This window comes from Epinephelus fuscoguttatus, linkage group LG16 (genome assembly GCF_011397635.1).
Source record: "Epinephelus fuscoguttatus linkage group LG16, E.fuscoguttatus.final_Chr_v1".
Lineage (NCBI taxonomy): Eukaryota > Metazoa > Chordata > Actinopteri > Perciformes > Serranidae > Epinephelus > Epinephelus fuscoguttatus.
In genome coordinates, this window is record NC_064767.1 from 11,026,389 (window position 1) to 11,042,192 (window position 15,804).

Genomic DNA, 15,804 nt, shown 5'->3' on the forward strand with positions numbered 1-15,804 from the left:
GACGTGAAATCTGACAGCCAATAGATTTCTGCGACGTGCGGGTAAGAATGCTCGTAATGTAGGAAATAGAAAATACTCCCTCAAAAGGCCACATACTTAGACGTTTATATCAGTGTAGTACAAGTTAATGCTTTGAAGTACATGCATATATTATGAGAAGTATCACATTCAACACTCTGACACACTGATTTACACATTAATGCTGGAATAATGGATGTTTTTGGTAGTTTTGACCATAGATATACATATGATATCTATGGTTTTGACCCTTTTAATTATTTAACTTTTGACTCAACAATGACACATAGTGAGTTTGACTTATTATATGTTACATAATCAGTCCTCATGCTGCTGGGTGAGGGAAAAACTAAGAAACACTGCCCCTGCCTGGTGAAAGTCTGACATTGCAATGTACTTCAGCCTCTGGGGTCATATTCACAAAGCACAAAGTAAAGAGTTGCTCCTAGTGACAAAAGAATTGTAACGTTTGCTTAGAAATTCCTCTTCAAGGTCCTTGTAAAGATAAAAGTTATTCACTGAGCATCTTTGACCTTAAAAGAACTCCTAAGGCGAAGAACTGTAAGGAGCAGGGAGGAGGACTTTTAAGAGTAAGAGTTTAAGCAGAGGAGAAAATAGTGGAAACACAAAGAGGTTGGAGAAATATTCTCCAAACGCTGAATGACAGTGAGTTCATGAAATACTAGATTAGATCATGCACCAATAATGTTTGTGGTTGATCTCATTAGGGATACACATACATTTCCCATATAACTCAATAAGGCAATAATGTCAGAAGTAAAATTATCACAGTAGTAAGATATTTGAAAAACTGGAAAATTGTAACAGTACAGCAGTGACTGTCTCAATCTTCCATCAGCGGAGTGATCACACTAACAATGACAACACTTTCACAGTCATCAGTTTATTTTATTTCCACTGGGTGTCCACACCTTGCAGGCTCATAAAAGGGCATGTCTGTGACAAGCAATCACATCTGTTAAAAGAATGCACCACACCTCCTCAATAAGGTAAAGTTACTGTCTCTTCTTTGCTCAGAGTTGCTCTGAGAACTTTACTATATCACTCCTGAGCTAGGACTCCTTACTAAAAATTATTAGGCTAAGTTAGGAACTCTCTGAGAGTGTTCTCAAAGTCTTTGTGAATACGGCCCCAGGTGTACAATGTTTTACCCACTGACCCTTAAATGGTTTCTGTATCCGGGGGGATGCAGTCATTTGACAGGCTGTGGGGAGAGGGACATTAAGTGGGTGCACTTTATATCATGAAAAACACTAAGGATGGGGATGAGTCACCACTCAGCTCATGTGGCTTCATGCCATCATTCAAAAATATACTGATCATCTGTACCAAACATCCAAAATGACCTACACTGCCTACATTGTCAAAGACACTCACCATGAGGCATTGACAGCAATGCAAAAAACATTGTAAAATTACTTGTACGCATACACATATTTCTGATTCAGTGCATTTCTTATCATAACTTACCATGAGCATCAACTAAAACTCAACTTTTAACATTATTTTCTCTTCCCATAGGACAAACTGTGACTACTGGTAATCATTTTACACCCCCACCCCTTTCATCCTGCATACCTCCTGCTCAAAACATCAAGAAAACCTGGAAGTGAAGATGTTTGTCCTTCCATCATCCTTCATTTCTACTCATCTAGTGCAAGTTTGTGAGGTTGTCAGTCTTGTATATTGCATGATTATATGTGTAACTGCTGCGCAGAGTCAAAGAGATACTTTCCTGCAGAGACAAAGTATATACTCTTCCTCTGTTCCTTCTTGCTGTGGTCAAAGTCCTAACCACTCAGCCTCTACGCTGCACAAATCTAGATGTGTCACGACACAACTACATTGTGCCTATAACAAATAAAAACCACCAAAAACACAATTATACAGTTTGATTTTTTATTATTTAGCTTACAGGTTATTCGTTCCAGTGTTTGAGGACTTAGTGCATTACTGACTATATGTAACAACCATCCATGTTTCACTGATCTCCAGAGAAAAAATATTGGAAAATAGTTTGTAACAAATTTGATAGACTTTTGATATAAACTGTATAATGAAGGTGAAGTTATACTTGTGCGTGACAGTGCAGAACGCCTCTGCTGTGGGTGTTTCAGTTGCTACTGAAAAGGAGAGTAATGCTGTGCAATTATTTATAGCTTAAGTAAACATATCGGCTTCAGCGTCTAAAACTTGTAAACGAAACCACAAGCAACCGACACAAGCTAGACACTGTCTCCATTTGATATCTTTGCAGCTGTTATACATTTTTTAAAAAGGTGCACCTCAGCGTAGCCTCTCAACACACAAGTATAAGTCCAACTTTACACTCATAAACACTGACTCACTCTCTCTCACACACACACAGAGTAATGCAGGGATTGGTGGAGTGCTTTATTACAGGCGTGCGTCTGGAGTTGTGGAGCTGTCTAAGTGCATGTTGGGTGACCCAGCAGAGTCTAGTCATACTCCCAGGAAAGTCACGGCTGTGTCTCTCTCCTCCATCAGCTCTGCTGCTGTGGCATCCATCTTCTTTCTGGAAAAATCATTGATAGACAGGCCCTCCACAATCTTCCAGGTCTTGTCCTGAGGAAACAACATACTTTCAGAAGTTCTGTATTTATGCTCCCATAGCCTATGTTAACTGTTCATCATTTTGAGGACTGACACAATGTAGATAATTGTTAGCTATTAGCTGAATTAAAAAATACTGTAGGCTGCTAGTGGGTCAGATGAGTCTAACCTTGATCTGGACAGGGAATGAGTAGATGAGGTCATCTGGAACTCCATAGGAGTTGTCTTTAGAGTATACACCCATGGAAATGAACTCACCCTGACAAAAAAGAAAAAAAAGAAAAAGGAGAAACTGGTTAAAACTGCATTTCAAAAACAATGTTGCTTATTCCAGATGTGGTATTTTATAATTACTGATGTTAAAAATGGATATTCAGTAACATAATACTTACAACAAAACTTCACGAAATATAGAAAATAGAAAAATGTACTGTATCCCACGCCATAAAGTGAGTAGATTAATGACGAAACGCCTTGTGTGAGCACAAACAGATATGTATATATACACACTCTTGTTCATATAGTAATAGCTACTTCTTGACAGAACACAGGCAGACATTCCCACATCACAACTTCAGTATAGATAAATATGGTGTTTACCTCGGGGGTGCCTGACCAGATGTCTCTCATGTGGTCACAGATGGCCTTGGCTGCAGACATGGCGCTAGACAGCTTCCTGGCCTTGATGACTGCAGCACCTCTCTGCTGCACTGTCTGCAATGCAAGAACATGGAGCATTACATGAAAAGTGGCATTCAATGAGCAGAAGAACTGAGCTCATAGGGTTAGCTTGTGTTATTGAGCTGTGCAGCTAGGTTCAGTTGAGATAAAGGCTGAAATGTCTGTAGCTGTGATCTCTGGAACACAAAAAATCTAAACGTCAGTCTGTGTTTCTGAAACACATCGATTAGCATTTGATTTGAGATTCTTTTAGTGACAAATGGTTGAGTCATGCACATTTGCTGAACAGGCTGGGACGTATGCCTCTTGTGAAACAGACCTCCTGCATTTCATCATTTAACATTGGAGAATCCATCAAAGAATTTTCTGTAAGATCAGAAATATATTTTAGAGTATGTGCAATTATCATTTCGTTCTCCACATATTGTGCAGTTGTCAGAGGCGGACACAGAAACCAAATTCAAAATGTACCTCGCAGTCTAATAGATTACAGTGAATCTTCTTTAACTCACAGTAATGAATTCTCCTTTGAGCCAGCCGTCATCCTTGACTGCATCAAAGCAGGCAAGCTCACTGCCAGACATGTTGACCAAGCAGTGGTGCACGTCTGGGTACTGGGTGGACGAGTGGTTGCCCCAGATGATCACATTCTTCACATGGCTGGCAGGAACGCCACAGCGCATCGCCACCTACAGTACCAGAGAGCAAATTCAGGTTTCACGCTCACAATAACTATGAGACAGCAAAAAGTCGGTGAGTCTAAAGGAACGTACCTGAGAGCGAGCCCTGTTGTGGTCCAGACGGGTGAGGCAGGAGAAGTTCTCTTTGGGGATGGAGGGAGCGGACTTGGCTGCAATCAGGCAGTTGGTGTTGGCAGGGTTTCCAACAACCAGCACCTAAAAAAATACACGCACACACCTTAAAACACAACCTGTGTGACTCATCTGATCTAACGCGATGTAGGCTCATAAATGTAACACATTAATAACAGCTCACTAATAGTCCCAAGTACTTCTTTGGGTTTGATTTCCTTGTTTTAAAAGTAAGTTTTACATCTTATTCTTACCAGAGCAGAGCCACTTTACAAGCGAAAATATGCTTAAAGGTACACTACACAGAACTGTCAGTTACTGTTTGTTAACATGCTTGTCAGCAAAAGCCACAGCAGATACACTCTAGTTTGGCGTTTTGTCTCGCTATATTTGCATTTTTTCTGCACTGCGTCTCTTGGATGCCTGCTGCTTTCGATCTGGCACCTGGCTGCTACCTTTTGGTACACGCCCATAAACCTCCTGATCGCAGATAATAAGAAAATACAGGCAGAGGGCAGAGTCTCTGTAGAAAAAATATACCACCACACACAGCTAACTGTGTGTGACAGATAAGTGCTGATCATGAGGGATTACTTCTGTATGTGTCTATACATTGTTTTTAGGAAAATCCTGAAGAGTATATTTTTAATTAAAAAAAAGACAAAAAATGGTTAAGCATTAGAAAATAAACATATTTTTGGTAGTGTGTTGCCATGCATGTTGCCATATGAGGGCTGTGAAAAATGGGAATCAACCCAGGACAGGTGCAGCAAATGTGTAACTACAGGAAACATTTCTACACCCAACACTGTAACACAAGCAATATAACCTGCAGCAAAATAGTTTCACTCAACAGCCTTTGACACAAGTAGAAAGGGAGGGGAGTGGATGTCAATAAATTTGCATGTCTGTGCACGTCTATACACAAAGTCCTGTGTCTGTACCTTGACAGTCTTCTTGGCAAACTTCTCCAGGGCGGCTCCCTGGCTCCTGAAGATGGCCACGTTGGCTTTGAGCAGGTCCTTCCTCTCCATGCCCTCCTTCCTGGGCATTGAGCCCACCAGGATGGCTGCGTCCAGGTCCTTGAAGGCCACATCCTCCTTGTCAGTGGGGACAATCTCTGTAGAAAGAGAAAATGAAATCAGGTGATGGTTAAATGTTTACGTATGTAACAGGGATCCATGACATTTTGCATCTAAAAAAAATGCTTTGCCACAACTCAACAGATTCATAGGTCTTCATTTAATCCTTTAATCCTTGCCACAAGGTCTTAAAGTTTTGTCTGTGAATCAGTTATTTTACAAAGTTAACCTAAACTAACAAGATTTCTGTTCTTTGGTCTGTTTCTTTTTCAGTTGAGAATAAAATCACAAATATAACACATTTGTGGGCAGATTCCCACTTGACTTCAACCAAGTAGGCAATGCATGTTTGTAATGAGCTCATATTACTGCTGTCTCTTTGCCAGGTCTCAACTGTAATACATAAATAGGTTCTCAGTGGAAATTCCTGATGTGTACAATAAACCTGTTCATACGCTCCCTTAAACAATCACCTCAGATTACACAAAGGAAGCAGCTCAACTTTAGCCTGTCTAACTGGTGTATCAGACAATTCATCACCAGAACAGTTTTCATCTTTAATAGTGTGAAGTTTTTTATCCTTTCATACATGCATACATGTTTTATAAATGTATTTTGGGAAGCGTCCCATGTGAGATCAGTATTGCGCTATATGACTGGACACCCATCTCAGTGCCTGAAGCGTTGTCTTTGCAACACAGTTGGTTAATACAGGGGCCTCTCACAGCCCCTGTCCAAACAAAGCAAAGGACAGCACCAATTCAAAGTAAAAATTCCAGGTCACAATGGAGGTGGCGCATAATGGACCTCACGTCTGATGTCATGACGGCGGTCACAGTGATGACACCAAAAGTCCTCATGGAATCCAGCACCCATATTTATCAAGTGTCTCAGAGTAGGAAATAACTCCCAACTGTCTTCATATTCATACAGTTACACATGTCTGGTCTTCAGAGAAAAAGCATTTAGTCAAATTTCCAAACCAAGGAAAAGGTATTCGTCCTCTCAGATATTTAGGAGAGCCTCACTGCTGTCATTGCAGGTGGTAATATTATAAGATATTATAAGAGGTGTAAATATATAATAAGTAATGTGTTGAAAACTGCTGCAACATATATTGATTGGAATGCAGCAACTGTGATTGTGTTTCCATCCAATACTGTTCATATTCAGTCATTTAAATCAATCTTATTTCATTTATTTATTTAACCATTAAAGCCCTTGAAATTTAAATTCTATTTCTCAAGGGAGACCTGGCCAAGTTAGCTTGCCGTTACCAGCTACAAAAATTAAAATTAAAGTACATGTTATGCATGTATAATCCTTGATGCTATGGTTTCCCCTGGAGATCATGAGTGGACAACCATCAGTGCCTTAGTACTATCAAATTATCATAGCAGACAAGATATGATCACATTTAATAGGACTTCAAATAAAGTACAGGTACTGATAAAACAGTGAAAAGTAAAAAAGCACAATTTTAGAGCTTAATAAATAAAGCCCTGGCTCCTTCAAAGTGAATCTTTGCTTGGTGCAATGAGCAGAACGTTACAGTGCACATTTATTTATCTCCACATCTTTACCCCAGCATCTCCTTGTAACCACTACTGCCCCAACGACATTAAGAGGCTGCGGAAAGCTGAAAACTATGCAGAGGCCTTAAATCTTTATGAAACACACTGGCATACTGTTAGCCATAGCAAAGGTGTGGCATTATTATTAACATGAAATGCGGGGTATAAAATGAAATGATCAAAATCAAGATCCAGAGTACCGTTTTATTTGAGTAAATGAACAGGAAATCAAAACCCTAAAATGGCAATATAATATATATTCTAATATAATAATAATAACTCAAAATACTTGCTTCAAAAACAGCATATTATAAAGTGAAATCCAGTCTAAGAGTGTAAGGAAAACTGTGATATCTCATGCCAGTGTAGGAAAGATGCAAGACATTACATCGCGTTATTTTACAGTGTCCCACCCTTAAATGTTTACCTCTCAGAAGTGGGAGGGCGCAGTCCTGCAGCTCCATGACAACACCATCCAGGACTGGCAACATAGGTGTAATGTCCAAAAGGAGCAAGACGACTGGCTGACAGAAGAAGGAGGAGGGTGAATGGTATGAAATGAATTAAAAAAAAAACCATGCTGAACTGAATTTACACGCACTTTAAAATCAGAATTCCCACGTATAATTACATGTCAGTGGGGGACTTAGTCGTCTCTGGAACAGAGTGTGAAGACCTACAGTAAGCCGTGTAGCTCACTGACAAGGGTGTGTGCCAAATGGATCAAGTGGTTTTAAAGTTGGCCTAAGAGCCTTGGTAGGAGATCCAATTCACGGACTTCAAGGACAATCCTGGCTCGTCCCAGGGCTCACGGACGAGCAAGTGCAATCTGATCACTACCCACAGAGGCAACATCTGTTCAGTGTCACCCCCAGATATGATCTGGAAAACTTGTGATATGCACAGCTGTTTTCTGGGGGGTGTCAGTGTCCTGTGTATGTCTTGTGACACACGCCCTTACACAGCCTAATGAGATAAGGCAATTGTGTGTGTGTGTTACGCCAGCAAGACAAAGCCCTTCTTTACCTGATCTTTGCCAAAGACATCTCCCTTGGCAATGCTGAACAACAGGGAATAGGCAATCTGCCCAGCAGCGCCGGTCACCAGGACTCTAATGGGCTCAGACTGCAAGACACAAGGCAAAGAACAGTGCTGTTAGTACTATTAGCATTGATTTCACTAAAAGGACAGGTGTAAGAGTGACAGTTGAATTGTCCAGTGCACGTGGGGTGCTTGGGTGTCTATTCTTGTCAACAGGATTTACTAAAGCAGGGGGGGGTATTTTAAAAATAGACCCTGTGCTCTCCATTCAGGAGCCACTGTTACATAACAAAACCAGGATATACTTAGGTTATCAAGTTCATCGCCATCTTTCATTCACTCGCAAACATTCATTCATTACAATTTACCAAACTGGTTATGTGGCACACTACCAAAGCTTTGCACGAATATGACACGAGGACTGACTGAATTTTAAAGATTAGTTACGTCATGCCGCGAGCCAGGCTCCAAGTATCGTTAAAATCAATGTTGACGAACTTTGTACAACTTTGTGAATATCCCGTTGGTTCAAGCGGACTAACTGCTGTTTCTATCAGCGTTAAAAGTGCATTACTAAAGGTAGAATAAATGATACAGTCGCTGTCTTTACTCACCATGTTCACACGGTAGCTCGGACTGCTTATGCTCCCACTTCTCGCTCAACCCGTAGGTCACTCCTATTTAAGTCCTCACTTCTTTACGACACTTGTAACCGTCTGACGGCACATTGAAGATCCGGGTCACTGTAGTTTTTGATCGTTAATGTAGTTCTTTATCAAAGACGAGCTTCACTTTCAACAAGTTAAACCATCGATAGTTAACGAAAAGGTCGCTGTCGTTAAAAGTACTATTATCGTGGCTGTTTGAGCCGGCTGTCGCTATTTAGTGAGCTAACTGCTGAGCATTACAAACTGCTACAGGAACCCTAACAAGCTAGCTGGTTAGCATAGCTTTGAAAGTACCGCTTGTTGTTGCTTAGCGACCAGCAATTAGCCAGCTAGCATCGAGAGTACAGTTTGTTTGCTACTTTAGCAACTCGTTAGGAGGACAGACAGAAGACAACGGTGTGTAATTAAATGGACCGAACAGCGACTAACGGTGCTAATATAAGTTATCCATATGAAATGAAACAAGTAAAATGTAGACGTGTTAAGTGCAAAGCAGGTTGTTAAGTTTGGCTAATGCTAACTAGACACCTGAGGCGAACAGCGTCCGGTGTTCACGTGTCGTCATTAATCAAAGGAAAATGGCTAACTAGAAATGTTTGTAGTGAAAGGCGTGTGTAAAGTTGCCGTTAAGTTAGTTAACTTAATGTTAAAAAACACCAGAAGCTGAGCAGCCAAGGGGAAAGCAAGAAGATAATGTTATTTTGCAGTTTTCATCACTGACCTAATCAAGGTAAGTTGATGATAGTAACCCGTGTGAAAATGTTTGATATCATGGTGGTGCCAAGCTGTCAGACTTAATTTCTCGTAAATGCTTATTGCTTGAACTTTTTATCCTTTGCTCTCAACGTTTTAAAAGAATAAGAAATCCTAACCAGAGGTATTGACTCCTCAGTTTCCCAGAAGCACAACAATGTCTATTGCTCCATCACTGAAATGTCCCCTGCACATGTAATTCAGTGTATGCATAACAAAATCTGTTTGCACATCTTGATTTGCTGTTTTCAAAGTAGTCTCCTCGTCTTTGGCTCTTCAGCAGGAGAGGTGTAAAGTGTTTCATTCTACTGATCCTGTCTTGAGTTGAGAGGACCCCTGTAGAGACCCAGTGTTAGGTAAGCCTGGTTATCAATATTTCATGGCCTCATTACAGGCTCATTACATGACTTAAACAAAAGGCAGAGGAGGAGATGGTATTACACCTGGCTGCCATTAGGCTGTGGTCTCACTGTGGGCTGCTTGGCTGGCTGTCTAGAAGGTTAGGACACTGTGCGAAATGAAATTATGGTTGGAACAGATTCTTCTTAACCATTAGGGGTTGTGGTGGCACAAGCATTATGTTGACTTGGCTGTGTAGGGACATGATTTGAGGCTATTTGTGGACTGCAAGGCTGTGTAGTCAGATTGACAAATGTCCACTTGGAATTGTTGGACGTTTTAAGTGATATAACATTAAAATATCACCATGAGATTTTGGTTAAACTGCACAACTGGTTAGTTTTTTGTTCAACCTTTGTGATTGAGTGAAATTAAGACATAAGGAGTCTGTACGCTTCACCCAAAGTGCTTGTTGGATGGTCAAACAGTGTCTTAGACCTCCTCCCTTCATACCTTTTTTTATGTGGTTGGAACTGTGGGGGGCTGTGTTTAATAATACATTAATAATACAATATTAATAATAATTTCTGTAACTTTCCAAAACCCAATATGAATGTTTTATAGGGAAGATTGACGTAAACTTAGTGCCTTAATCCCCAATTGAATGATTATCATGTCTCGCCCCCCTTCTATGATGGCAGGCTTTTCACCCTGTCTTCAACACTTCAGTTGTACAGACTATTTTGTTAAGACCGTGCCCTGGCCTTGAATGTGTTTATCCCTGTAGTCATCTCCCTCTTTACTAGGATTTTTTTTTTTTAAATCTCAGACAAATTACCTATAGTTTAATAAGAACCAGTAATTCTACCTAAAACATTATCATATTGTCACATTGAAGTCCAAATAAGACAATAGTTTGAGAGTTAAAATCCTTAATTTAATCAGTTTTCGATAATAAAATACAGACAGATATTACTTTAACCAATGGGATAACAGAAATGGAAACAAAAGCATACATTTACTGTATTTACTGGAAAGACTGGATAGATGGAGTTTATGAGTTCATGAGCTTGTTCAGTTATCAGGAGGCATGATATGAGTGTCAGGACTATAGGGCACCCTTGATCAGTAAGTAAATCATCTTGCCTTTCACAGGGAAGGTTATAAAAGAGGAATTTCCTATGTCAATCAAGACAATATCAAGAATACAAATTAATTATATACAGTACCCTCTGCATCCCTCTCGGTCTCTGCTCTGTAAAAGATAACATGATATAATGTCATAATATTTTCCTTTTTGTCAAAGGTCCTGCTGTTCCGTCTCTCACACTAATGGAAAATAATTAACCCGAGCCACCACCAATTCTCCATCCAAAGCCCCAAACTGGCCCTAATTTTTGGGTCTCCACCTGTCAGTGACAGGGGCTGACACAGCCCCTTCCCTTTTCAAAAGGCTGTGTGTGAACGCTTGATTCAGAGATGTTTGAAGCAGCTGCCACAGCCTTGCGGTGTTCCTCTCCGCTCCAGTTACATTTTCACCCTACTGTGTGGCATGTCTATCATGGGTGTCAGTGTGGGACGAACAGGTGCTCACAGCTGTCTGTTGGCCGACATAGTGCTGTATGATCACATAAAACACTGTGCTAGAAAAGCTATTGTCAGACTCAAATTTAAAGAGTTTTTCCTTATCCGCTGTGAGGGTCCAAAGGACAGAGGGATGTTGTATGCTGTAAAGCCCTGTGAGGCAAATTGTGATTTGTGATGTTGGGCTTTATAAATAAAATTAATTGACTGAAATTGAAAAACGTTTTAGATTTAAACACAGGAATCAAGTTATAAACTAAATGTGGGAACCCCTTTAAAGGTCCAGAGGAGTAAAAGTTTGTCACACATCAGGAAGAGTAACATCTGTGAGTGAGGGAAGATTAAACAAACACTGCAGCCGTGGGGTTTATCTTTTGTTGAAGCCATTTAATTGCATCAGATTTTATTCTATTTTATGATGTGCAGGACCAGTATTGATCACTCTCAGTACTTCTCCTTGTAGCTGCAAGACTGATGACTGACTGCGAACATTAGTTATTTGCACTTACTGTATGTCATGATTATGGTATTTGTGCTTGTGGTTGTTATGCACAACTTACAAACAGCCCCACCTTTCTTTTGTTTTTTCAGTAGTTGTGGAGCTGGCTTCAATGCACACTAACACTAAAGCAAATTATCTGTCTAAATCATACAGATCACACAGACTCCTCCTGCTCATTTTAAATTTATACTGTACATGCTTAAGTGCACACATTTTTATTTCTCTCCATCTCTCTGTTGATGGAGGCCCTGCTTCATCTATTCCAGCTGGCAATGTTTTAACACACCTATTCTGAAATGTAATTAGGTTATCATATAGTGATATTTAGTATTACTCTAGTATGCATACATTTGTGTTTAACTGGTCTGTATTACATCTCTGTGTCACAAATGTCTAAAAGTATTCAAATACAGCTGAGGGAAATGAACAATGGGTGACTCTGCATATTGTGATTCTCTCTCAAAAACTTCTCGTGTATAAATATTTTATGAAAGTGGCAATAGTTGTACCCCAAATGTTAGACATATTGTTGTATTGGTTTATCTGGTTTTAGCTACAGGAATTGTGGGCCTTTCCATTCCTTTGGGAGCCCATAATGAGCTTCATATCTTGGATTAGATGTGTTGATTTATGTCAAGGCTTGCTCTGTCTGAAAAAATATTGTTTGCCTTTGAAATATTCATTTGCCTTTCAGTGTGCTTTGCATCAGGTGCAGCCATGAATGTGCACATCCATTGAAATCACCTTAAATCCCATAAAGTTTTTTTATTAAAGCGACTTCTGACAGTTCTAACTTTACATAAGCGCACATTAGAAAGAGTCTGTTGTTGCTGTAACTGTTATTTGACAAGTTAGACTCCAGTGTTTATTTTCCTCTCTGGCAGTCTCCACAGTCAGGTTGTCATGAGGGGATTAGACATACTTTGTCTTTGTAAAAAAAGGAAATCAGAATGAAACCAAAAACAGCAGCGGCACACACGATAATATCTGGTGCCAGTTTGCCATGCCGGCCTGATCCTCTATGTGTGTGCTGTGAAAACAATCGGCATTGTGAGTGTTTTGTCCCACCCACCAGGCAAAACCTGGAGCCCCACAGAAGCGAGGAGAGTGGGCAAAGTTCACACATGCATACACTTACACACTGAGCTTAGCAATGCCTGCATTTTCCTCACATACATGTGCACACATACAGAGTAAACTGTCGCGCTCTGAGCTGTGAAAATCTTGATAAGTTCATGACAGCATGAAGAGCAGCACGTCTCTCTCTCTGTACAGTGTCTGTCTCCTCTGCTGACCCCTCTCTCTGTCCTTTGTCCACTCCATCGCCTCCTCCTCTTTTGTTCCCTTGTCATTTCACCTCCCTCACCTCCACCCTTTCTGTCCTCTTCTACTTTATCTCCTCTTATTCTGCTCCTTCACTTGTCCCTGCAGAGTGCACCTGAGTGACCCTGTTACGTGGGCAGCTGGGAGGCAGATAGCCAGCACACCCACTGGCCTCGGTATCGCCCTCTTATCTGCCTTGCTAGACCAAATAGCTTCCAGAGTGTACAGGCAGACACGGTGAGATAGCAGGTTGCATTCACACGAGCACAACCACATAAATACATAAACAACACACAAACATCATCGTCACTGCTATCTCCCATCATATTCAACTTCTCTATCCCAGTGTCATCACCCTCAGTACTTTGTGGCATATCTGTGTCTTAGTCGTGTCATGTTCCTGTCTTAGACTGGTTGATGAAGCTTTAGATCAGATGGAGCAGATGATTTTTATTCCCGACACTGTAATGCAGACAGTAGCTGTGTTTAAAAATGAGCCTACGTGGCCCTGTCCTGTCATTTACTATTATTTGCAGTAACCATATTAATACACTAGGTGTCAGTATACAACTGCAGTTAACCACAGTCCCTCTTGGCTGTCACTTAACACAGCACTTTGAAAGTGGTGTTGATGGATTTGCAGTGAAGACTCTCCAGAAACACTTGTTGCTGCAGCAGTAGTCTTGCCTTTAAGAACTGGCCTGGCGACTGGAGTGTTGTCAGTTCAAATTGTCACGCTGTAATTTTGTAACTATGTGAAACTGAGTGATGTGGACATCCTTTTGCTTTGTTTAAAAATGTTAATGGTAGTGTACATAAAAGGGTGGGCTTGTAAGCTTTTTGCAGGGCTAAACTCACTACTCGACAATGACAAATTGTATTTTTAAAACCCGAAGCACCCTTTCCTTGGATATGGGTGGTATAACAGTCTAAGCAAGCAAGTGAAGTATGATTTATTGCACTTTAAAAACAGAACTTACTCTACTACAGGAAGAAGAAAACAGATAAGGATAGATGGAAGAGACTGAAGACAGTATCTATGAAAAATAGTGTAACAGTGGATCATATTCATCCCATTAAAAATCAAATGGCACATAACCTTTTGTGTCTCCCTTTTGAAGGTATGTCTAAGATGCTTAACATGACAACAGTCCAGCTGGGGAAATAGTTAAAGCTTTAATTTTGGCATCATTGTCCAATAATTCCAAATTACACTTTGAGCATGTTTTAATGCAAGTGGTCTGAGTGAACACTAGCTTTGTGCATGTCCATCTGGCTCTGTTTTCAGGCTTATGAAAATGTAGCCTGTGACAGGAGATTTTGTCCATTTTCATCAGGTCATTTTCAGAGAAAGCAGCTGTCAGGAATGTCAAAACTGCTTGTAAATGGCAGTCAAACTTTAAACTAGGCAGCGGCGATCAAATTTGAATCAAGATTCTGTTACTACATTGCCTATTTCTTGCTTCACGTGTTTTCAGAAACAGTTTTAAGTGTGCCATTTCGCCGTAAAATGAGTTTGTGACCTGACCACCATGTTGGAATAAGTCGAGCCAAAACAAAGCACTGCCCACCAGCTGCAGCAAACTTTCCATTTACAGCTAAACATCACACCTAAAAATGTTTCTGAAAGCATTAGACCTATTGTAGCTTCAACTGCAAAAAAAATTATTTGTCTTTGAAGAAGTTTATCTCTTTTTGAGCTTGTTGCTTTTTCCTGAGAATTGTTGTGTGCTAATGCTCATTGTGCTCAAAAAACGTAATCTATCTAAAACTGACATGTCATGTGAAAACAAAATTTGTATCCATAACAGACCCAGTTTATGTGTAAACCACATTCTTACCCAGAAAGTCAAATGATGTGGGCCAGATCAATTCCCATATCACCAAAGCTGCATCTAATCACTCAGCATATATGACATACCTTTTAATAATTCTTGTTCCCTATTCAAAGATATTTTTCCAGGCCCAATTTTTGTTTTACACAAAGCAGAGCACATCTTCAAAATAACCCTTTGCTGAGCTGAGATATCATGAATTGGTTACTTCTAGAAATAGCCTGCAGATCCATTTGAGCTGTTGTTATTGTGCAGCTTTGGCACTTTTAGGACAAGGCCCAGAGGCGTACGAATGTTTCCAATCTGCCTTGATGTACCTACTACCTCCCTGACTTCCTCTGTCACTGATTGTCTGTGATTGAAACCTGAGGAGGACTTTGTTTCTAGCCAAGTATTGGCTTGCTGTGGGGGAAAAAAAGACAGTCAAGCCCTCAGTCAGAGAGAACAGAGACCTCTGCAAACACACCAACTAACTTCTCAGCACTGATGCAGAACTATTCAATTAAATCTCATACTATATACACACCGAGCCACCCTCAGAGGTGTGTTTCCTCCTCTGAGCAAGCCTCAACCACACTCTGCCCCTCTCTCTCTCCCTCCCTCTTTCCTCCTGAGGTGTTTGCATAGGGAAATGGTCCGTGAAATGGCTTTGATGGAATCAAACTCCATATTAAGACAAATACATATTTCATAGCAGTTGATGGACTGATTGATGGGGCTGTGTCTTCATTTCCTCTGTACGTCACCGCCAGAGAAGATCTTTATCAGAAACAGTAATATGAAGGATCATGGCTCGGCTTGTTTCAGAGAAGAGAGGAGTTGTTCGCTTGTCGTGTTGTGACTTTGAATGATTCTTGGTGTGAGTATCTGAGTGTCTTTATGTGTTAGAGGGTTTTTATGTGTTTGTGTGCTCCTGCAGCACCTGTTTGCTCGATAGTGGCCACAAGGGGGCACCAAACTGCCACATGTTGATGTTGTGCCTCTGTCCTAACTGAAA

General features: G+C 40.5%; 2 protein-coding genes across 8 annotated transcripts in view; one reads left to right on the plus strand and one right to left on the minus strand.

Annotated features, from left to right (window-relative positions):
- Nucleotides 1-1,921: 1,921 nt before the first annotated feature.
- On the minus strand, nt 1,922-8,537 carry mdh1ab (malate dehydrogenase 1Ab, NAD (soluble)). Its single transcript, XM_049599985.1, has 9 exons — nt 8,418-8,537; nt 7,789-7,887; nt 7,190-7,286; nt 5,051-5,226; nt 4,068-4,190; nt 3,807-3,983; nt 3,214-3,327; nt 2,783-2,872; nt 1,922-2,625 (listed from the first exon to the last, which is right to left on the minus strand). The coding sequence occupies exons 1-9, from the start codon at nt 8,418-8,420 to the stop codon at nt 2,503-2,505; spliced, it is 1,002 nt and encodes a 333-aa protein (XP_049455942.1). The 5' UTR covers nt 8,421-8,537; the 3' UTR covers nt 1,922-2,502.
- Nucleotides 8,538-9,064: 527 nt separating this feature from the next.
- Nucleotides 9,065-15,804, plus strand: part of LOC125903203 (WD repeat containing planar cell polarity effector) — a 113,151-nt gene continuing 106,411 nt past the window's right edge. For 4 of the 7 annotated variants that reach the window (XM_049599964.1, XM_049599968.1, XM_049599967.1 and 1 more), the window contains exons 1-2: nt 9,067-9,201; nt 9,505-9,580. The gene's annotated coding sequence lies outside the window, so the exon portion shown is untranslated. Of the gene's footprint in view, nt 9,202-9,504; nt 9,581-13,133; nt 13,210-15,804 lie in introns of those variants that run through there. The other 3 variants (XM_049599970.1, XM_049599971.1, XM_049599969.1) reach the window with 3 other exon arrangements.